Here is a 25,410-nt window from a genome sequence, read left to right as displayed (position 1 = left end):
TATTGATTGTCTTGTTTAGGAAAACTGGTTCTTCAAAGTTTCCCAGTTTCGTGTTCCTACTGAAAGGGATATTTCCGTTTATTCGGGTTTACGTTAAGACCTCTTGGTCTAGCCCAGTTGTACTCGAGTTTTAGTGCTGATTCAGCTCTTCTGCGTAGCAAATTTGGAGTCTTAGCCCTCAGAAGTATTATAACGTCGTCTGCATAGCAGACTGGGTCAAATCCCTCATCGGCTAAAATCCTTAATAGGCTATTTATGGTAGTGACCCATAGGAGTGGGGATAAGATTCCCCTGCGGCGTACCCTGACCAACTTTGTCCCTTATTATTACGTCAAGTAGCCCTAAGATTATCCATCTATTCCTTAGCATGTGGCTTATCCAGTCCCTAAGGGACCGGTTCACCTGAAATTTATCTAAGGATTGGATAAGGGTTTCGGTGGTGACGTTATTGAAAGCACCATCGATGTCAATGCATACCGCTAGTGTATACATCTTCCGGTCGAAGGTGCTCTCGATGTGGTGTACAACCTCATGTAATGCGGTTTCCATTGATCTACCTTTAACGTATGCATGTTGTTTGTATTTAAGCATATCTTTTGCAATCTTGCTCTTAATCATGGTATCGTCTATACGTTCCATGGTTTTAAGCGGGAAGGATGTTAGGCTTATCGGACGATAAGACTTAGGAATTGCGTAACTTGCCTTCCCAGGTTTGGGGATAAATACTATCCTCGCCTCCTGTCAGGCTTTTGGAGTATACACAAATTATAAGCATGCGTTGAAAATTTCAGATAGTTTGGACGCAATGTAGTCCACCTCTTTCTGGAGTAAGGCCGGAAATATCTGAAATATGTGGACGATATTCATACGTGAAATGCAGTCGAAGGACCTGAGAGCGAAGCAAAGAGTTCCAAAAAACTCCAAATACTATTCTACATCCGACAGCTATTTTAAATCATCCAATACGAACAAGGTTACGAAGTCTTCAGCCTGCAGCATTTATGATGCAGTAACATTGTTGACCTGTTATAAACCTAAAGCCCGGACAGAGGTGACTACGGTACGCGAAAAGGAAGTGTATTCAAAAGTGCCACATCACCATCCTGAAAATTGCAATAACTCGACATATACAAACGAATTGCTCATGTCCTTTGAGACGTTTTATAAAAGATCCTTTATGGAGAGACGAACTTACGAGTATTTGTATCATACACGGACCGAAAATTTTATGCAGGTTAAAGTATTTGCCCATGATACGGACAAAAAACTAGGACCCCATTTCAAACTTACTTGTCATCACAACACTTGGTGCCACCTCAATCAAAGCTATATCATTTGCAATAGTTCGCAAATCGAATTCCTCATGGACTTTGGTACGTTTTATACTATAATCGACGGCATTAGCTTCGGCTGCATTCGAAAGGTCATGGGCACCCAAACGAACCAATAATAAATTCGTGTTAATACAATGGGCTGAGGTGAGGATATATTTCGATGATACCAAACTGCCGCCGCATAAATATTTCAAAACACTTGGAGAGAGTTCATCGCGATAGCCCAAGGCTGCCATCCAGGGATAGGCACCTGCGAATGAAATAGAAATAAATACAAAAATAAAGAAAGAAATTCAAATTATTTTCCATTAACTTACCTCTTTTAGCTTCTGCACCACCCACAACACGATTTGTATTACCACGACTTATGCCACAAGTTTCCACTGTCGTTGATGGTGCTTGGGTGGTGGTAAGAACTATTGGTCCCACCGGTTGAGGTATCGGCTGATAGACGTTATTTTGTCCTGGTGCTGGTGTAGTGGTTGTGGTTAGAATTATTGGTCCCACTGGCTGAGGTATGGGCTGATAAACATTTGTACCACCAACACTGGCAGGTGGCACCGGTTGATAAGCCGTAGCTGGTGGTGGTGTTTGTGATGGTGGCATGGTATTAACAGCATTTTGTCCCGGCATTTGGAAAACAAAGGGATTCATATTGGAAGAAGTGGGATAACTCGCTTCGGGATATATCATAGCAGGAGTTTGTGTTGCCTGTGTTTGGGCATTAGAATTCAATTTACTCAGTGATGCAAAAAGAAACACATTTGATGGAGCTGCTGTTGTCACCGGTGCTGTTGTACCGAAAAGCATCATCAATGGCGATTTTGCAGGTGATGGCGTTGTAGGATAACTTGCACAGCAAATCTGAATGATGAAAAATGAAGAAGACAAAAGTACAGTGCGTTAGTATTTTTTGTTTTTAGAAATGAGACTTCAATAGATGTACAGCCGGACCTCGATTATCCGTAATGGTCGGGATCAGAGGCATTACGGATAATCGATTTCCCGGATAATGGAGTAAAGCTGGAAACACATCCAACGTTTGAATAAAGTTTTGTGTTGGGCTTAGAAAAAAAGAACAACAACAACAGGGCGACACAAACACCAAAGTCCAGCGTTGATATGTTAGCCGGCATATATTTTAAATGAATTTGAATTTTTCGGCATCATGCCCAACAGTGTAAAAACGGCCAAAACGACACAAAACTTTACCCAAACGTTGGATGTGTTTTCAGCTTAATACTGTTTCGAATATTTTAAAATAAGAACAATTATGAGTTTAATGTGAGTTTTAAAAGATTGAAAATGTTCTAAAATAATTCATTTGTTCTTTGTTTTGGTCGAATGAATTATGATATCAGATCATAACGATTTTACGCTTGTTGTAAATGAACAAAAATTCTGTGTTTTCATTTCCTGGATAATGGAGGTTAACGGATAATCGAGGTTCGTGGTGATCGAAATACAACTGTGATCTGTAGAACAAAAACAAAATCAAGCGAAATATTTATTTATAACCCATTTCATCCACCAAATATTTTACGATCATTACCAAAAACCACGGACGTAACCCAACCCATTGGCGGAATGTCTCGAAGGAATCTTCGACCGTCACCTCAACTACTATGTGTTTGTGTTCGTATATTTGTTTCACTATGAGAGCGGCAATATATTTCAATGCCTGATCCGAGCTGTTTTGATTCATGCCAGTATTGAGAAGAACCCCGGGCCACGGAACTGCTCCGTATACCAGATCCGTATCCACCACAATTATAAAATGTATGAGTCGGAGAAACATCGCTATTGCCGCGATCCAGAAAATAAATATTATCGTCGCCTGAAGCTTGCACATTGCGATTGTACAACGATTTGCGCAAGGATCGCACAGGAAGCGGAGTAATGAGTGGGACTGCCGAAGCAAAGTTGCTAAATGTGTACATACCGCCGATATACATACCGCTGTGTCCCGCGTCATATAATAGTTTGCTTTTGAAAGACCACCCGACAAACCTCTGACCGCCTTTTCAGAACCATGGAAAAGCTTATTGGCAAGTGTTCAGAGAATTTATCAATTTCGGCTTCAGAGAGATGTTCATCCAACATAGGCGACGGGACCAGAATATGGGAGTGATTAGCTTCATCGTATGAAGCCTGAAGAGCGAAGAGTTTTGGGAACATACTTTTGAAGTCAACTTGTAGGCGAACATAAGCGGCAAATTTTACTAGATCGCCTAAAGCAACGCAACATTGGTGCAGAATTAAGTAAATTGTGGGCAATAGCTAATCAGGCCGATTTCTATTTTGCTAGTAGCGAAGAATCTAGAGCCACTAATTCTTCGCATAACGAAAATCAGATTCCAGTTTCCCAACATTAGCATGGTTGCCGGAAAATACACAGTACCACACCACAACATTACATACCATATCCATACATATCAGTTGAGGACTGAACCACAACAGGCCAAGCAATCGAGCAGTCTTGAAAGGCCTTCAATACCATCAACCATGCCAAGCTTTTCGAGAACATAGAGAAGACTTTCCACTATGCGTTTTTGAAACGATGGATAATCAACGCCGGTGTGGACGTAGACGTTTGTGGAATTCAGAAATAAAAATTCGAGGACCTCTTCTCTTTGTACGATCTTGCTCACTTAGTGCAATTCTTCTATTTGAGGATTATGAAAATATTCGCCGTGAAATCCACTGCCACACTGGTAACTAAACCTATTTTTCAAAGGTGTCTTCCGATCCGATCACAAACTACCCCAAAATATTGGGTGTAACATTCGATATCACATTTAAGTCGCCCGCACAAGCCACAGCTATTTGCAAGCTATTTTGGGATCAGAAGTAGAAACAAGAAGGTCATCATTGAAATGCTGACAGTTTATACACCAAAAAGGATCCCAAAGAACCATTACGTGAATTACAGCTGGTGAGAATGAATCTCAAGTAAATATCCTCACCTCCACCCCTTTGGAAGTGACGAAGAGTGGAACTTCCTTTCTAGTGGCAAGGATATGACACAACCGCAACCTGGGGAGCCTAAGGAAGTGTCAAGACCCTTACGGGCTATCTCATCCACCTGAAAGAATTGGAATCTAAAGTGGATGTTCAGACTATCAGATCCCCCTCTCAACGCAACATGTTAGTCTTCGACGAATGTGGCTAAATTATAGTCTTCCAACAAGACTGCAGTGAAACAAAAAATGGAGGAAGACTGCACCAAAGTTCTCTGAGTTGGCTTGAAGAGAGGAACTAGCTGATGGGTAGAGCTCCCTCTATCCAATAAAGGTGCAAACATTAACAGGCGAAACAACCTGATGAAGATTGTGGTCTCAATATCCCATGGAAATTGTTTAAATGTGGTAGTTAGTCTTCGTTAGGGGTATACAACTTTCCATCAGAAATTTGTCGGTATAGGTCCACGTCTCCCATAGAACGGTACCTCCAGGCAGAATACGTAAGTTCACGTTGGTATACCCCCATAAGGGTGCCACCCGATTTAATTTTTTTCTTTGAAAATTTTAATCACATTCTTTACAACAAATTGGTTTTTAATCGGAATGTTGAGTTCCCAGAAGATAGCAAAACTACTCGCAAAAAAACAGGTTTTAGTCGAATTCTCCCAATTTTATATATTTCGAAGGGTTTTTGTCAAATTTTTGATCAGAGATTGCTGTAATCTGGTAATGCATGCTGTCGGAGGATACAAATGCTCAATACGGAAAAGTGTAAATATTGCTCCACGGTTAAGATATTCTACTCCTCCAAGGAATAAGCCTCCAAGGAATAAGCCTCCAATGAATAAGCCTCCAAGGAATAAGCCTTAACATGCAGAAAGAGCTTACTACTTTCACAAACGAATGGAAACTTATTGTTCCTATTTACTTCAATACAGTTCGTAGTCCGACCGAACTTAACTCCGATCTTACTTGTCACGGTGCTCTTGAAACAATTTTAAATGGAAGGTGCTTACACCTTGGAAGTTTTTGCGGATTCTGAAACTACAATGTTCATAGATGAGAAAAATTAAAAAACAATCGCCGGAGCGATACAGTCAGTTCATTGTCCCAATTTGAACTTCTATAACTCAAAAATGGTAAAAACAACGAAAATACCATTAAGGACTTGCGGTTTCTAAGCAAAATCGTGAAAACCTAAACAACCCCTAAAAATGTCAACTTAAATCGCGATTTATTTAAAAAGCGCTCCTGCGATTTTTTTTTGATTTTTCTCATCTATAAACATTGTAGTTTCAGAATCCGTAAAAACTTCCGAGGTGTAAGCACCTTCCATTTAAAATTGTTTCAAGAGCACCGTGTTGTTCATTATTAAGCTGTACTTAGCTGTTTTACTTACCAAAAAATTATTGCCATCAAAACCGCAAATGGAGTTGCTCATAAAGGTTTGAAAATCTGTAGCATATGATGTTTTGCGAACTTCATCGTAATATTCTTGAACCATATCGGGACACATGGAGAGGGCAACACATTTTCCACTACGTAACCGAGAGTCAACACAGTCCTGGGCTATAAAAAAATAAAAGCCAAACCACATTAAATGTACTTATGCAATGAATATGATTAATGGGACCACAAGCTTACGGCAGACCCTGAAATATTGTAGAACATAAAAAAATGTCTCTGACAAACTCAAAATACTTTCTTGGAATAATTCAGCTCCTGGGAAAATGCATGGCTTAAGATCATAATAGGTATGTTGATACAAATACACATGATTGTCTGAAACCATTTTATGAATTCGAACATAAAATACATGATTACTGCGACTATATTTTCATTAACATTGTTACAGTACCTATTTTATGCCCTCCACCATAGTATGGAGGGTATATTCAGTTTTTTTTTGCATTTGTAACGCATTGAAATAATCATTTGCGATCCTATAAAGTAGTACATACATAGTAAAGTACATATCGCTCATTTACTCAAAGAGCGACACATTTCAAAAAATCCAGTTTCGAGCAAAAAGCGTTTTAAGTTCGCGATTGGAATTTGACTTCCCAACTTACAAAGATTATTACACAAACACTAAAATAACTACTTGGACCATATTTTGCGAACAGCTAGCCAGATATCAGTGCTAAATTTCTGTGCAAGATCAAGCATGATTTGATTTGTTTTAGTGCTTCGTAAACTCAAAAAACTGCTGCGTTGAATTATGCGAAGTTTGTAGTAAATGATCTGTAACTCGTTGACTTTTAGAGATATCAGCATGAAAAATTGACACAAGATAAAGTAGAAATTGTAGAAAAAATAGAAATTGCTAACTCATAAATCGCTTTTTTTGAGTTATGCCACTCTTTGAATAAATGAGCGATATATTCTTGATCAGAATAAAATTCTGAGTAGATATAGGCATGTCAGTCTGTCCGACTGTTGTGATCCGTCCAGCGTCAACTATAATTTAGCTAGAACGTTATATTTTTGCACCCGAGTATATTTTTCATAGGCAGGTCAAGTTCGAAGATATCGGCACACGTTTTGGTGGTATTGCCCCATATAATGGTACCTCTCGACTTACGGTAATTTGAAGATTTTAATTTTTATTTGAATTAGCTGTAATTTCGCATTTTCCTAGCGGTCCAACACCAACATAGATCCGGGTTTTGGTATAGCCTCCATATAACGGTACCTTCCGATTTTCGGTATTTTGGGGATTTTAGTTACATTTTTTGACCGAACTACCTGTAATTTGACGTTTGAGTTTCCCAGTGGTTACAACATCTCTCCGCAAAAATTTTTAAGCATATGTCCATGTTTTGGTATAGCCCCCATATAATGTTACCTCCCGATTTTCGGTATTTTGAGATGTTTAGCTACATTTTTTTGAGTGAACTACCTGTAATTTGAAGTTTGAGGTTCTCAGTGGTCACCAAAAACTGTTAACATAGATCCACGTTTGGTATAGCCCCCATATCATGGTACTTTCTGATTTTCGGTATTTTGAGAATTTCAGCTACAAGTTTTGACCGAACTACCTGTAATTTGACGTTTGAGTTATCCAGTAGTCACAACATCTCTCCACTAAAAATTGTCAACATAGGTCCTTGTCCTATATAAAGGTGCCTCCAGTTTGAAGGCATTTCCAGATTCATTTGCTAACCTTATTTGAAGTATCCGTTGTCACAAAATAATTATTCCAATTTTAGTTCATAAAATTTTATGATGGAGGGTATAAAAAGTTTGGCCTGGCCAAACTTAACGCTTTTTTACTTGTTCTCTGGTTAGCCACAATCTGAAGAATGGAGGTGTTGCCGTCACGGTGTCAATAGACACTCAGTGGCAAGATTACTTAAGAACTTGTGAGGGCAAACTACATTTTGTTCTAGGATGGATCAGATTCCGCCTAGGGCGAAAGTAGTGGAGGAACGGAAGCAGCAGCCGCTTTGCATAATGCAGATTAATCTCCATAACTGCAATGCGGCTACTGCTGAACTTCTGAATATAGCCCTCAAGAAGTCAGAAGTTGACATAGGGACAATAGGGTTACTGGATTAATCGATAGCTACTACACCATATTCGCCACATCCAACGAGGACGAGGTAAGAACGGGAATTTCAGCGGAGGTGATATTACTGCTGCAAGGATGAAATGCAGCTCCCAGAGAGCCATCATATTCTCATCCATATACATGCCATTCTAGAGCCCTGACCCACCGGGCAACGACGTGGAGAAGCTTGTCAAAGAAATGGCTAGCACATGGCTCATCATCCTAGGATGTGATGCCAATGCAGAGGTGAATCCGTATTCGAGTTAATTTTAAAACATAACCTTAGAATATACAACAGGGGAAACAAATGTACATTTCAAAATAGAATCAGAGGTAGGCTATTGATATAACCCTCATCAACAAAGACGAAACCCTTATCAGTGACTGGAGGGTATCGAAAGAATGTTCTTTTTCGAATCAACGGAAGATACTCTTTCAAGTCTCCATTAACGGTATTCGACAACCACCATATAGAAATCAACGGAAAACCGACTAGAACAAATTCAATGAACTAGTAAGCTCTAAGCTGGGGGTATCACGCTGCCCTTTAACAGACACCGAGGTTGATAGTGCAGTGAAGCATGTGACAGAGGTTCTAGTGGATAGCTATGAGCCCACTTACTCATCCAGGCAGAAGATGTCAACCGGTCTGGTGGTCGAAAGATATAACTAATCTCAGAAAGACTAGCAGAAGGCTCTACAACAAAGCCAACAAACCTAATTTGTCTACAGATTGGGAGAACTGCAGAGTGTCTTTCAATAAGTACAACAGCGAAATAAAGAAGGCTAAACGCAGATCATGGGTCTGCTTTAAAGAATCTTTAGATGGAGTAAAGGGCGTAGCCAGGTTCCGTAGAGTAATCTCGAAGGACCCCGAATCCATCGGCAGTATCAAACGGAATGATGACACATGGACTAACTCCGGTCTATAAACTCTTGATCTCCTAGCCAAAACCCACCTTCCCAACTGCATGGATACACCAGATCGCTCAGGCGTTCCACCTATGTGCAACCAAGCCACGGGGGAGGTGAGAGTCATCGAGGAGATCATAAGTCACACAAAGAAAGCTTGGGCGGTAAACACTTTTGAGCATTTTAAATAAGCTGGTCCAGGTATTGATTCCACACCTATTCCACACCTATACCATCAGGGCCTGTCCACAAAACAGGGAAGTCAATCAGCCTATCTTCCTTTCTATTGAAAACATTAGAAAGATCGCTTGACCTTGGAATAAGGTCCACGCTTGAAAATAGTGTTATAAGTCCTGCTCAACATGCCCACATCAAAGGCAGATCTGTGGAGACTGCTCTAAATGAATTCGAGAGGAATATAATGGGCTCAAACTATACGTTTGCAGCCTTTCTTGACATAGAAGGCGCTTTTAACAACGTTAAGCTTGAATCCATCCACAAGGCGCTTTTAATAACGTTAAGATTGAATCCATCCACAATTCTCTCTCTAACTTAGGCGTTTCCACTACACTGATCAATTGGATCGATGGAATGCTTAGCGGCAGGATAATCAATTCAAACATCGGTGAGACATCCATTCGGAAGGGGCACACCACAAGGTGGCGTACTATCGCCACTGCTGTGGCTTCTGGTGATTAACGAAATACTTAAGGAATTTTGCGCTAATGACGTGGTCATAATGATCAGCGGGAAGTTCTCACGCGCACTATCGGAACTCATGCAGAAGCTCTAGTCAAACTATCAATATGGGCACACAACAATGGACTTGGGGTGAACCCATCTAAGATAGAAACCATTCACCCTACCAACGCTGGATGGAGTAGCCCTAAAGCTCTCTAGAGGCCAAGTACATCGGCATAATCCTGATGGTCCAGGATAACGTGTAAAAGGAATGTCGAACGTTCCAAGAGAGATCGTATATCCTTTTATTCATGCAAGAACTCTATTGGTAATAGTTGGGGATTGAAACCACAGGTCATCCATTGGATTTTTACGGCCATAGTTGCCCCATTCTTACTTATGGTTCTTTGGCATGGTGGAATGCTTCGAGTAAGACATCCTTTCTCCACAAAATAAATACCGTTCAAAGAGCGGCATCACTTTTAATTACCTGTGCCATGAAAAAAACACTCCACAGGCTGCCCTCAATGTACTACCGCATCTTCATCCGTTGAATCTCGTGGTGCAAGAATAGGCAGCAAAGGGTGCTCTCCCACTTAGGGAGATAAATTCATGGTGCAACTCCGAATATAGCCACGCTGCTATTCCACGACAATCTGCACTATCAATTGGATCGGAGGTAATCAGTGATTAATATCATCACAATTACAATTCGACGAAATTGATGTTCGGATATCCAAGAGAGAGGCCTGGACCCACAACTTCCCACCTTACCCGGTATAGATATATGTATATACCGATGTCTCCAAGATGGAAAGGGGAACAGGAGCGGGCGTCTGCAGAGATACCCTCAATCTACGGATCTCGTACAAGCTAAACAAAAATTGTAGAGTCTTCCAAGCCGAAATCTTTGCGATCATGAAATCAGCAGGGTTGATAAGAAACATGGAAGGGGACATAGCTGGACCGGCGCTTAAATCACTTAAATTCCATCCCATCAATTAAGTATGCTGCGGTCTTGCACTGCAGGAAAGCTTTGGAGGCCCTAGGAGAAAGAGCGGATGAACTGGCGAACTCTATCAAGCCACCCTTGTGCCACTTAATGCGTCAGATAGAACAAAGATACCAGGACAGGGCACAACGAACTCGGCTGTAGGGTGTCCAAAGCAATCTTGCCCATCCTCTCCAAGCGAATGACATGATTTGTCTATATATCCCTGTATCTACTATTCCATATATGCTTTATACACCTTTCTATTTCTGCCTATGATTAATGTTTTATTTTCTACAATTTCAATTTTTCAATACTTTAACAGGATGAGCACAATAGACCACAAGGTCCCCGAGTGGAATGGCTGTCTATATGACAGCTGCGCGTCCTTTAACCGAACCTAACCTACTTGTTCTCTTTAAAAATGGTTCGTTTGGTCATATTTTTCACCGTCTAAAAAAATAAAAAAATCATAGGCCACACCTTGATTCGGATCCTTTAAAATCTTGGTACGTTTAGCGATCGAATTTGAATTGATTTCTTCACGATCTGATGATTCGGCTAACAAAAGAGCCATTAAGGACATGATATGAAGATACATGATGGATAATGAAGTTATATAAATGCGGATGACGTTGAAACATAAGTCACTTTAAATTTTGTTGTTGTTATTAGGACTAGTCTTTTATTAGATTCTTTTCTTTTGGTAAATAAATAATTTCTTTAAAAAACACAAACACACACAACACAATTTAATTTATTTTATTTTCAGCATATTGTCGTTTTCGCCTTCTACTATTTGGTAAATGGGAAAATACCATCATTTCCGAACCCGAACTTTGTGCTTTTGCTGCTGCCGATCTAAACTCTAAACTTTGTGTGTCCAACATTTCCAGCAATTGTTCACTTGTCATCGTTTGACCACCGGATGTTTGTTGTTCATTCATTTGTTGTTGTAGAGCTATTAACTGGTCACTGGTCATTAGCTGATCCATGGTTAAGGCTTGTTGATTGTCCACCACCGGCTGGCTTGAGTGACTAATTGTCAGTTGGCTCAACGTTAAAGGCTGCTGGATGGTTGCAGCTGCTGCGGCTGTTGGTTGGTTCATTATGACCTCTATTGCCGCCATTTGCTGTTGTTGGGCAGCTGACATTTGTTGACGTGGATCTATGCAAGGGCAATAGGCTATGGGACGATCCCCATTCGCCAAACATACCAAAGGTACGGCTGGACATGGCGGCAGGGTTGTGGTCGTCGGTGCCATTGTTGTCGTCGTCGGCAGTGGTGGCGTTGGCTGATATGTGGGTATGGTAGGTATGGTATACGGCGGTATTATCGTGGGAGGTATTGGTGATCCTGTTGGCGGACAAATACCCTTAATATTGGCCAAATACGAAAGAAATGGCCAAAAATAAATTTTCAAACAGAAATCGTTGAACAGCATTTTAGCACTAAAATTTAATGAGAATTCCATGCTGCCGGCCGGTCACTGCAACGTTCACTCGCTATTTGTCATCTATTCAATGCTATGACGTTTGATTTACAACTAAGCCTTGAACTGGAGCTGAACAAATGAATTAGAGTTACTGCTGATGACGATGATGATTGGGAGATGACAGCTGTAATTACAAAATTGAAAATACCAACAACCATGCCAAGCCATAGAATGGCCATTTAAACACCCACTTGCCCAGTTGATAATCGGTTTGACACAATTCGGGGCAAAAACCAGAACGTATGAAAAACGCAGTGAAAATGCATAATTACACTTACATAATGTGTGTATGTGGTGGTTAACGTTAACACACCATGGGCGTCAATTAAGAATTTTTATTGTTGTTCGTATAAAGGGGAGGGTAATTTATTAACATGACCAAAACATGAACAGAGTTTTGGTATTTTTGTGACTCCATCAAACCAAACCGTGAAACAAATAATTTTTAAAATTTGGTTTAGGTTTTCCTTACCCTTTAGATAAGTTCCAAAAGGTAATAAAGGAAACTTATAATTAAGCAAGTAAAAAATCGTTAGATTCCGAATTGCTGAACTTTTTATACCCTCCAACATAAAATATTCTGAACTATCAGACGGCTTTGCCGGCAGAGATATACCCTCAGGCTATGTGAACTGAAACTTTCATCTACGGACAGATCGAATGCATTAGGGGTCTTTTCTAAATTATGTTGCCCTTTTTGGACATTTGAACTTGCCGACAAAACAGTGGATTAGAATTAAATTTCAAAAGTGGAGGTACATAAAGGACTGGACCGAAGTAGTCCATTATGGAAATGGATCTTATTTTGGCAGTCATATCCTTTCAATAGATATCTCGCCCACTAGTATAGTGGGTCATCGTATAACTTTTGGACCAGAAAGCATGGACTTGCCCACGTAATATCGCTGTAAACAGGACCACAACGAACATCATCTGTATAAAATTCCAAAGGATCTTCGAACAGACCCTAAACTGCACTTAGACACAAATGTTGAACTTTTGTGGGGTATGTACCCTAAGGAGAGGACCGATATCGATAATTTTAGAAGTTAACCTACATTTGGACAAAATCTTCGAACAGATCCGAAACTGCATTTAGACACAAATGTTGAACTTTTGTCGGGGAGGTACCCTAAGGAGAGGACCGATATGCGTCATTTTAGAAGTTAAACCACACGGTGTGCCTTAACAAATTTAAATGGAAGGTGCTTACACCTCGGAAGTTTTTGCTGATTCTGAAACTACAATGCTCATAGATGAGAAATATCAAGAAACAAAAAAAATCGCAGGAGGGATTTTCAATCGCGATTTAAGTTCACATTTTTAGGGGTTCTTTAGGTTTTCACGATTTAGCTTGGAAACCGCGAGTTCTATGTAAATGGGTCTAAAGAAAATGTTGTAGCAGAGAAAATTCTCCATAAGATTGGCCTTTATGATATTTTCGTAGGTTTTACCGTTTTTGAGATATGGAAGTTCAAATTGGGACAATGCACTGACTGTATCGTCCCCTTATAAAACAATATTATACTATTATAACTTTTAATGGAAACCGCTTACACATGGGATGTTTTTGCGGATTCTGAAACAGCAATGTTCATAGATAAGAAAAATAAAAAAAAAATTGAAAAAATCGCCGGAGGGTTTTTAAATAAATCGCGATCAAAATTCACAATTTTAGGGATTTTTTAGGTTTTCACGATTTTGTTTGGAAACCACAAGTCGTATCGAAATGAGTCTGAAGCAAATGTTGTAGCTGTGAAAATTCTCTATAAGACTAATTTTTAGGTTTTTTCGTAGGTTTTACCATTTTTGAGATATAGAGGTTCAGTTCAAATTTTTGGGTTTTTATCTTAAGTCTTCAAGATTTTGCTTGGAAAACGCAAGTCTTATCGAAAAGGGACTAAAGAAAATAGTGAAGCTGTGAAAATTCTGTACAAGATTGGATGATTTATTTTTTCTAGGTTGTACCATTTTCAAGATATATAAGTTTAATTTGGAAAATTGCAGTAATGACATTGTTGTATAAGGAGGCGATACAGTCAGTGCATTGTCTCAATTTGAAATTCTATATCTCAAAAACGGTAAAACCTGCGAAAATATCATAAAGGCCAATCTTGTGGAGAATTTTCTCTGCTACAACATTTTCTTTAGACCCATTTACATAGAACTCGCGGTTTCCAAGCTAAATCGTGAAAACCTAAAGAACCCCTACAAATGTGAACTTAAATCGCGATTTATTTTAAAATCCCTCCGGCGATTTTTTTGTTTCTTGATATTTTTCGTCTATGAGCATTGTAGTTTCAGAATCAGCAAAAACTTCCGAGGTGTAAGCACCTTCCATTTGAATTTGTTAAGGCACACAGTGACTATATTTAGTAAAAAAAATATTAGGAGATACAACGTTTGGACTAAATTGGTTGCCCCGTTCAAGACATATCGTGCATACCAATTTTTTTTTAAATATTTGGGGAAGTACCGGAAGTTATGAACCGGTATTGCCCATCTTCGAACTGAAACTAAATTTGGACAAAATATGACAAAGGCTCTCTATCCACTACATATGGTGCTATAGGGAATTTTTGGACTCTTCTGGCTGTTTTCTCCAGAAGTATGGACTTGCCCCTGAAAAAACTTTTACCGTCGTAATTGGAGCGGCGAATGCAACAAAACTCAAAGTGATTCTAGAGCAGGTCTTAAAGTGAACTTATCCGAAATTTTGTATGATTGGACAAATATAAACTAAGTTTGTATAAAATATTATTTAGACCGGATCGGCAGATCCATTCGAGAGTTATCTAGCGCTCCAACCACTACACACGATATCATACGATTTTTTTTTTACACATTTCAGGCTATTTTCTCAGGAAGTATGGACTTGCCTCTGATGAAAATTGTACCGTCGTATGGGGGACAGTGAATACAAGTTGTTACAACAAAAATCAAAGCGATTCGAGAGCAGGTCCTAAACTGAACTTTTTCGAAATTTTGTGTTTGAGTTATCCGAAGGAGGGTACCGATTGAGTCCATATTGAAATCTCGTCTAAGTCTGGTAGAATTTCCACGATGTGTAAAATATGGACCAAATCGGTCACTCCCTTTAAGAGTTATCGAGCGTACAAATTTTTCGAACATTTTCGAACTTTTGTGGGGGTGGGGGGGTACCGGAAGGAGTGGACCGATGTAATCCATATTCGAACTATGTTTGCACAAAATATTACGACAGCCAAATTTTGGACCGAATCGGTTTATCCGTTCGAGAGTTGTCAGCCAGCCAGACAGACAGACGGACGGACATGGCTAAATCAACTCAAAATTGTCAGAAACGGATTTCGTCCAAACATGCTTGGGGTCTAAAACCATTATTTCGATGGGGCGCATTTTCCCGTATGAAAGTGTATATACCCTCGTTGGCGCAAAAATCATCAAAACACCTAAAATTTGGCGCTATAGTAAAACATGGACTTCACATTGACAATTTATGTTAAACAGTTTTGGGTCTACTGAGAACCTTCAATTTCAAATTCCATATACTTATGTCAACAAATGTAGCTAAGCTCTTCAAAATATCTAAAGTCGGAAGGTACAGTTATATGGCGGCAACACCAAAACATGGACTTATCTTCCAAATTTTTAGTGAAGAAGTTTTGGGACGACTTGGAACCTCAAACGTCAAATTACAGGCATTTCGGTAAAAAAATTTAGCCAAAATTCTAAAAAAAAAAAAAAAAAAATCGGCGGGTACATTTATATGGGAGCTATAACAAAACGTTGGCAATGTTTGGTGGAGAGGTTTTGTGACCACTGGAACCTCAAATGTCAAATTACAGGTAGTTCGGTGAAAAATTTAGCTAAACCACTCAAAACACCTAAAATCGAAAGGTATCGTTATATGGGGGGCTACACCAAAATATGTATTTATATTGACAATTTGAGGTGGAACAGTTGTCTGACCAATGGGAACTTTAAATGTCCAATTGCAAAGAGTTCGGACAATAAATTCAGCTAAAATTCTCAAAATAACAAAAATCCGGAGGTACCTTTATATCAGTGTTCACCAGCAACAACAAATTCAACCGCTGCGTTTGTGTTGGGCACAAACACGAGATTATCTACCCCTCTCTAGATAAACTTGCTTTACATCAGTGTTAATCACCACTGGGCTCGCGAGCCGTGTCTGTGTGAACACACACAATCTCAATTGTGGTGAGTTTGAACGTTACTCTCACCACCGATCATCTTCTTTGTTTTAGCAATGAATTAACGCACACGATGTTTATCTAGAGACGGATAGATAATCTCGTGTGTGTGCCCAACACAAACGCAGCGGTTGAATTTGTTGTTGCTGGTGCACACTGCTTTATATGGAGTCTATACCAAAACGTGGAGCGATGTAGCCCATCATCGAATTTGACCTGCCTATGGAAGAAAGTCACTCAGGTGCAAAAATATAGCGTTCTACCTAAATTATTGTGGACGTTGGAGTGATTACAACAGACGGGCATAGCTAGATCGATTCAGAATTTTATCCTGATCTTGAATATATATGGTAATATTCAAAAATGTTTTACAATCGTTGAAGTTGAGGTTCACCATTTAATAAGTCGCGAACTGTCAATATATTTTATACAATATGAATATATTTATATTCATTGAAGTGTTTTAGCCGGGGTCTCATAATATAGACCATAATAAATAAATTACGTGGAAGCTGCGTTGGTGGTAATATAAAAAATGGGTAAAAATGTGTTGAAGTTAGCAAGTTTTTTGTGTTTTTTTTTTTTATTTCTGGTCAAACCAGGGAAAATTCAGACCTGAGCTCAAAGAAAGAATTGAAGAATACCCCTTGAGCAACATGGTTCTGATGTATGACTTTTTGATATATACAGTGCATCCCCCTTAAATCGATGCTGATATTTTGAAGTTTTGAAATCGGGGTTTTTTGAATTTTTCTTATAATTGGAGGGCGCAACCAGATAATGACCTAAACTATTTATTGGATTGTAGAACTCGTGATTCCACGTCGTTTGATGTATATCTTATGAGTGTGCTCCGTACAGCTCCCTAGTAATAAGAGTTCAAAGTCGAATTTTTGGTGCGTAAATTTTCTTTAAAAATCTATTTTTTGGCCTCAAAATTTACAACTGTGACTCAGGTACCCTTGAACCCCGCGTGATTTTAGTTTTTTTCCGAGCCGGATTTAATGAGCCCTACCGCGATCGAATCCATCCACTAAAACCACGGATATAGATACCCTGAAAATAGGAAAATAAGCAAAATTTTATTTTGACTAATCCGCATACTAAACCGCGATTTCCCTTAAAATTTTTTACATAAACGGAATCCTTTATACGCGATTATAATATTTGTCAAAAAGGTGTGTCATAAATTACAGAGATTCGGGAGTAGTATTCGTATTTAAGCAAAAATAGAATCAGGTAGCACATCCGCGGTTCTTGACGAATCTGTATAAAATTTTTCTTATTGACGTATTTTTAATAGGGGGTCACTGAAATCGGATGCGCCTTATAATCATATGAACATCGCGTTATTTTTACCCACATGAAGCATTTTGGTGTAGTAAGATGCAACTGATGGCACACTTTGGTCGCTGAATGAAACATGGAAAAATGCAAACATATTGACAGAGATGCACTCGCTCTATGCGAAAAGCGCATGCGCCTCAACTGATTTTAACTATTTCGCGCGTTATACGGTTTTTATCTTTTATGTTTTTTCTTTGATTGTAATATCAATATCATTCTTTATTTCCTAATTCTATTGCTTATCACACTAAGCAAATATACTGTCACGATGATAAACTAATTTCCTTGAAGAGGTTTTAGCAAAATAATTCAGGTTTTGTTTGGAAATTTAGGGAAATAGTAGAATAACTCCCAAAAAATTTTCTCAAATTTTTCGTACTAAACCAAAAAATATATTCTTGAAATAATGTTCCAACAATAAACTTTTGTCCTTTGTTGTAGCTGCAATATGCAATTTAAAATCCTAATCTATAAAATTTTGGTCTCACATTTTTCTGGACATTGTCTAGATTCTGTACGTATTTTTAATTTGTTTTTTAGAGATTTTTATGGACTCAGAGTTAGAATTAATAAAATTTACTACAAGATTTCTTCATTATTTTTTGATTTTCCGCGAAAATGAAAATATATTTAGCAAATATTTAGGCGTCTACGGATAGATATTAAATGTTGTTACCGATTTATATATACATTTTGGTATTACAACACAAAGGGGATTTTTAAATATTTTTTCTTTATAAGGGAATAAAACCCCCCATAACTTTTGGGCGCAGCATCCAATTTTGTGAACGCGAGCAGATTTGAAACTACGATTTTTTCTTAACCCATGTACCAAAAATCGTGAATGTGCTTGTAAAAAAAATGTTTAATTTTTTTCGATGGAATTGTAAAGGAAATTTGAAATTTACCATATACATACTTTATATGGCCGCAATAATTATTTCAATACATTACAAATGGAAAAATAAAATTAATATATCCTCCATACTATGGTGGGGGGTACAAAAATTAATGTGCAGGGTCTGAAGAACGCAGTACCGACGGGTGTCGCTGATCTGCGTACGAGTCACACTCCGTCGTCATCAAACGATCGTCAGCAAATCTCTCCCACAGGTGTGGTCGAAAGTACTGTGATAAGAACACTAGGGTTATGACTATTTTACATTTTTTCTTAAAAATGATTTTCTGTAGTAAGAATTAATGAAATTTTGCCTATAAATTCCAAAAATAACATTCATTCCATTTTATTATAGAAAAAAGGTTCCGCACACTTTGAACATTTTTTTTAAATATGAAATGAAAATTTTTTCTCAAAAAATTATTTTCTGTTGCACGAATGCATGACCTTTTGCCTATTAATGACTAAAATAACTTTTATTTCACATAAATATTGAAAAAGGTCCCGCACAAACAACTTTTAATTTTTATCATATATGAAATAACGTTACTAGGCGTTTACACCAGACAGTTTGTCTTCAAATACAACTCTGATTTACTAACACATGCATACATTTGTCGTTTGTCTCTCAGCTGTCCATCAGTTTTTCACAGACAGCCGGGTTGACAAAATTTTGACATTTTTGTGAAAAAGAAGTGAGATGATAATTGAAATGTGCTGAAAACAAAAGAATATGTACAAAACAAAATATGTGAAGGGAAAACAAAAAGAAATCGGTTATTTTCATTCATAATTTTACAACTGTTTTCGCAGTTGTCTGGACGCCTACGTCACACAGGCAAGTTGTGGAATTTTGACAATCAATACATGAAGTCAACTGTCCTTTCATTTGTAAACGCAGGGTAATATATGTAAAAATACGAGGATAAAATTGTGAGAAACTAACGTCGTGTGCCCCTATACCTTGTTTTCAGGTAAATATCTGTTTATAGTGACTTCAAAAAATGGTCAAAAGTTCTGAAAAATAAAAACTTTAAAAGATTTTTGTGCGGAAGCTTTTTTATCGAATCACTTTATTTATTTTATGTAATCATATGTAGAAACTCATCACGCTATGATACAGGGATATAGGCGGAGAGGAAATTAACACACAACCGACAATTTGAAAAACTGAATTTGGATTGACTTTATTTTTCATATGTATTCACAAAACTTATATTCTAACATCTAAGCCTACTATGTTATTTTATATGTAAACGAAATCAAAGCATACTTCATATGTTATTTATGTATGAAAACATTAAAGTACATTTGGCTAAAGTATATTTTTTGATAAAGCATACTCCTACAGGGATATGAATTTGTAAAGAAGTCATAACCCTAAAGCAAACAACTTAAGGGCAAATGAGAAACTAAGGGGAAGCTAATGCTCTACCCAGCCGTCAGATACAGGTAGCAACGCAGACTCCGAATCCGATAGCTAAAGCAAAAAAACATAACCATCATGGAAATCTCAATTAAGGAGGAGGTCCACAAGATGGTAAATGAAGTAAGCGAGAGTATTGCAAAGCTCACAACATGAAGTAAACAGCTGTCTGGTTCTCGTCGACAGTTTGTCAAGCAACCCTAATCACCGCTTCAGAGATCTCCCCACCCTTCTGAAGCTCGGGTAGCAGAACGGACGTTCCGAAACATCATCACTACTGCAGGCGCTCGCCATATACCTACTGGTCGAGTACCCTAAGTGAGACCAAACTTCCCGACAGAGGCGAAGGTATTAGCAAATAGGCATGATGAGCTTCGTCGTGTCAACCCCAGTGACCTTAGAGTCAGGAATCTAACACTAGAAGTTAACCGGTTTGTAGGTGAGCATAATCGGAACAAGTGGTTAAATAATCTGAAGAGTTGCAACATTGGAGCCTGACTAAGTGAACTATGAGCAACGGTTAAGTCACTCTCGAAACCTAGTCGACAGTTTGTCAAGCACCCCTAATTACCGCTTCAGAGATCTGCCCAAACCTTCTGAAGCTCGGGTAGCAGAACGGGCGTTCCGAAACATTATCACTACTGCTGGCGCTCGCCATGTACCTACTGGTCGAGTACCCTAAGAGAGACCAAACTTCCCAGCAAAGGCGACGGTATTAGCAAATAGGAGTGATGAGTTTCGTAGTGCCAACCCCAGTGACCCCAGAGTCATGAATCTGACATTCGAAGTTAACCGGTTTGCTTGTGAGCATAAGCGGAACAAGTGGTTAAATTGGAGCCTGAATGAGTGAATTATGGGCAACGGTTAAGTCACTCAGAGTGACAGGGCAAACAGAAGAGTACGTCACATTAGATCTCTTCCTGCCGAGGATGGATGATAATGAGAGACCCTATAAAGTATGTATATTCTTGATCAGGCTAAAATTCTAAGTCGATATAACCATGTCCAACAGTATGTCCGTCCGTCCGTCTGTTGACATCAAGATACAGCACGCAATTTTTAAGATAGAGTTTTATAATTTGGTATAGAAGCTTCTATTACTCCTAGGATATTTGGTATTGCAAATGGGCTATATCGGTCCACGTTTTGATATAGCCCCCGTAGAATGGTACCACCCGATTTTCGGTATTTTGAAGGTTTTAACTTCATTTTCACACCTAAATGGCAGAAATTTGGTATTTAGTCTTCGTTGGGGTTTTGGTTTCAATATTCCACCGAAATAGCTGAAATTTGGTATTTATTCTTCGTTGGTGGTATAAAACCTTCCCCCAGAAATTTGTCCGTACATGTCTACGACTTCATATAGTCCCCACAGAACGGTACCTCCAGATTTTCAGTATTCTGAAGGTTGTGACCACAATAATCCAAGGAAATGGCTAAAATTTGGTATTTAGTCTTCGTTGAGGTTTTGGCTTCAATATTCCACCGAAATAGCTGAAATTTGGTATTTATTCTTCGTTGGTGGTATAAAACCTTCCCCCAGAAATTTGTCAGTACAGGTCCACGCCTCCATATAGCCTCATAGGACGGTACATCCCAATTTTCGATATTTTGAAGGTTGTGGCCTCAATATTCCAAAGAAATGGCTGAAATTTGGTATTTAGTCTTTGTTGGGGATACAAAACTTTACACCTGGAAATTTTTATTGCCTTTAAAGAACGGTACATCAAGATTTTTTTGTGACCACAACCTTCAAAATACCTAAAATCAGCCACAGAAATGGCTAAAATTTGGAATTTACGTTGGAGGTAAAAACTTTTCAGACTATAGGTCCACGTTTCGGTATAGGTCCACGTTTCGATATAGCCCCCATAGCACGGTACCTTCCGATTTTCGTAATTCTGAGGATTGTAACGTCAATATCCCACCGAAATGGCTGAAATTTGTTATTTAGTCTTCCATGAGGTTATTAAATATACCAGAAGAGAATTATCAGTATACATAGGTCCACGTCTTCCTATATCCCCCAAAGAAGCGTACCTCTTGATTTTGGGTATTTTGAAGGTTTTTCCTACATTACCTTATCGAAATATCGAAAGTTTGATATTTAGTCTTCTTGAGCCTAAAAACTACCCGCAAGAAATTTGTTGGTATAAATCGAAATTGCTGAAACTTCAATCATGTTTTCGTTCCATAGTTATCATCTCCCAATATTTTCTCAAAGGTCTACGCATATGTTATTTTAGGATTATTTACATTTTCACTTTCGTTTTTCATAGTTTTTTTTTTTCATTTGGCGTGTTGTTACAGTAGTTCCCAAAAAAAAATAATTAATAATTATTTCACGATTAACAAATATTTTTTTTTATTATTTAACAATTTGTTGGGAATTGTATGTAAATATTATATACATATGTATGTATGTATTTATGTGTGTACAGTAGGCATATCACGCCTTCACCACGCTGTTATTACAATTCTCAAACTAACATACATACATACATACATACATACATACATACATACATAGTTAGGTATTTCCATAGTTCCGGTTGAGTGGTTGTAAATTATTATGTTTTGACCATCATTTCACCTCGTTCAAAATCATCCGGCACCGGATAAGCTTTGAAAACTTCTAATTAAATTAGAACAACAGGCGATGACATTTTAAATATTCGAAGCCGCTATAATCACATTCCTCGAAATCGCTGATTTTATTTCATTCGATAATTGATTTGTCATTGGTTGGATGGTGTGCTAGATTTGATTAGCCGTTATTATTTGTCGATAACACCTGCTAAAATATTTCACGCCTATTGACAATGTGGAAAATGGTTACAATATACTCGGCGAACATTTGAGAAACATACGATACGCTTTTCTCATCACTTACGTTGCAAAATATATTTTTCCCATTACTATGTAATAGATGAAGGTGGCGCAGAGCATACATATCCGACCACAAAACTCAAAACAAAAACATAAAAACAAAATTCATTGCTGTTCTTAACCTAGGTAAAAAATGCCAATCATAATTCATTCATGTTGCTAGAGACATGTTATCAATAGGGTTATGACTTTTTTACAACCTCATATCCCTGCAATAGCGTAATGAGTTTTGTCATAAGAAATCTTAATTATAAGGTGATTCGGTGAAAAAACCTCACGCACAAAATGATTTTAAAATTTGAATTTATTAAAATTATGGAAAATTTTTTGAAGACACTGAAAACAGATATATATTTGAAAATAATCTTTAGAGCCACATGAGATAATTAAAATGACATAAAATTTATTTCTCACTATTTTTCTTCAATTCTGAGAATCGTAAAAATGTCGTAAACGCTTTTAATCAAAAATATAATTTTTTAACAAAAAACAAAAAATTAAAAATTTTTTCAAAGTGACTTTTTTCGCGACTTTTTTAATATTTGAATGAAATAAACGTTATTATAGTTATTAGTAGGCTTATATTTATTCATTCGCGCAACAAAAAATAATTTTTTGAATTTTTTTTTTTTTTTCATTTCATATATTTTTTCAAAAAAAATTTTTTAAATCGATTTGTGCGTGAACTTTTTTTATATTTCAATGGAATAAACGATAGCGTAGTGATTTTTAGGCAAAAGTTCATTCATCCCTGATACAGGAAATCATTTTTGAGAAAAAATGTCAAAAATTCTTAACCCTAGTTATCAAAGATAACCGTTTGTAAACTTTTTATTTGTATAAAACCTTTTGCAGGTATTCCACCTGTAGGACAACTTTTATTTATCGAAACAGGCCGTAACAAGACCTTTGTATATTTGGCTGCTGTGACTTAAATAAATATCCCCTGGACAATCCCGCGGCGGCCGTTTCTATGAGCGGATTGACTTGTAAAAATCTTCGGCCAGGGAAAGTCACCTCAACAATTATGTGTTCGTGTAATTTGTTCACCATGGAAGTCGTAACTTATCCCGGAATGCCTGGTCCGAGCTCTTTTGATCCGTGCCGGTATAGAGATGAACCCCGGGCCTTGAATCTGTTACGTTTCCTAGATCCGCATCCACCGCAGTCAATTTCGGTGAGATGTAATGGATGTACAAGCAAAAACTATATGTTAGAAATAGGTTTGGATCCAAACAAATATATGTTTGAGAGTGGTTGCAAATACATGTTTGCAAAATTTTGTAACATATTCCAATTTTATTTGCTTGTGTACCACTATATATTTTTTATGTTAGAACATATTTTTTATGGGTGGAGGGAGGATTTTTGTCAAAGAGCGTTACAACATTGCTCTCGTTACAACATTGCTCTCATTTTTTCTGTACCTCACAGATAACCAAACTGATTTTTTTATTTTTTTTGCGAGAAAGGCTGAGAGCATTTTTTCTTCAGTTTCCTCCAGACAATCGTTGAGTAAAGACGGTAAAGTTAGTAAATAAATCAGCGTTTTGTTTTTTGTTTTTCTTAAAGAAATTGTGCTTTTTTAGTAAATTAAATGCCCAATACATTTTATAATTGGAAATTTTATAATTGAATCAAAAAGGTGAATGGAAATATTTTATTGGACAAGGAAGAAATCAGATTCAACATTAGTAATAAGCCTCCAAACATTTGGAAGTTAAATATATCTTCTTTTAGCAAAGGCCTCTGTTAAAAGTGCCCGAAATAGCGTTAAAAAGTGAGTGTTGTCATTTTACAAAAACAATTTCATTGAACTATGCTCATTCTCTTTTTTAACTTCTTTTACACCTTGTGCAGAATCCATAGAGATGGTATTTACCGGGTATTTACCCGGTAAATACCCACACGGTGGGTAAATACCGGGTAAATAACCATTTGTGGGTATTTATTTGGGTATTTACTATATTGAATGGCAAATATAACATTTTACACCCTATTCTTGGGTTTAGGTTGTAAATTCGTTTCAAAATGGATAGTTTTACAATACTTTAAACTAGTGGGTAAATACTTGGGTAAATACCCGAGTATTTACCCAAGTGTTGGGTAAAAACTCATTAACTGCCGAACCGCTTGACGTAGGCTGACAAAATTTAGCTTACATGTTTCTTATGTCAACAGAACTTCTGGTAATGAACATGGGGTCTCTGGGTCCATGTTTTGATATAGCACCCATATAACCGTACCTCCCGATTTAAGGTATTTTTTACCTATTAGCCTCATTGTACAATCATATTGGCTGAAATTTGGCATAGTAAGTTCTAAATATGTAAAAAATATCCTTGCAAAAATTTGTCAACATAGGTCCACGTTTTCTAATAGCCCTCATATAGGGGTACCCCGATTTCGAGTATTTACCCAAATGTTGGGTAAAAACTCTTTATCTGCCGAACCACTTGACGTAGGCTGACAAAACTTTTCATAAATCTTTCTTATGTCAAAAGAACTTCTGGTACTGAACACGGGGTCTCTGGGTCCATGTTTTGATATAGCCCCCATATATCCGTACCTCCCGATTTAAGGTATTTTTTGTCTATTAGCCACATTTTGCAATAATATTGGCTGTAGCATGGCACAGTGAGTTCTCAATATGTAGAAAATATTCTTGCAAAAATTTGTCAAAATAGGTCCACGTTTTCTAATAGCCCTCATATAGGGGTACCC

At 37.8% G+C, this 25,410-nt stretch overlaps 2 protein-coding genes across 2 annotated transcripts in view; both read right to left on the bottom strand.

Annotated features, from left to right (window-relative positions):
• Positions 1 to 25,410, bottom strand: part of LOC141402730 (uncharacterized) — a 57,366-nt gene that overhangs the window by 19,129 nt on the left and 12,827 nt on the right. The window contains exons 2-4 of the mRNA XM_073984613.1: positions 5,697 to 5,866; positions 1,652 to 2,198; positions 1,291 to 1,584 (exon numbers count right to left, since the gene is read on the bottom strand). Coding sequence (XP_073840714.1) covers positions 1,291 to 1,584; positions 1,652 to 2,198; positions 5,697 to 5,866 — 1,011 coding nt within the window. The remainder of the gene's footprint in view (positions 1 to 1,290; positions 1,585 to 1,651; positions 2,199 to 5,696; positions 5,867 to 25,410) is intronic.
• Positions 11,065 to 12,027, bottom strand: LOC141402733 (uncharacterized). The gene has a single exon (XM_073984616.1). It carries the CDS (start codon positions 11,907 to 11,909, stop codon positions 11,187 to 11,189), a length of 723 nt encoding a protein of 240 aa, XP_073840717.1. The 5' UTR covers positions 11,910 to 12,027; the 3' UTR covers positions 11,065 to 11,186.

Source organism: Musca autumnalis, unplaced genomic scaffold, assembly GCF_047663935.1.
Source record: "Musca autumnalis isolate F117 unplaced genomic scaffold, ASM4766393v1 scaffold_4, whole genome shotgun sequence".
Taxonomy (NCBI): Eukaryota; Metazoa; Arthropoda; class Insecta; order Diptera; family Muscidae; genus Musca; species Musca autumnalis.
Note: the sequence above shows the minus strand (reverse complement) of the source record. Positions and strands in the feature narration are given on the sequence as shown.

Coding starts and splice junctions, on each gene's coding strand:
- LOC141402733 (XM_073984616.1), bottom strand. CDS start 11,909: ATGGAATTCTCATTAAATTTTAGTGCTAAAATGCTGTTCAACGATTTC.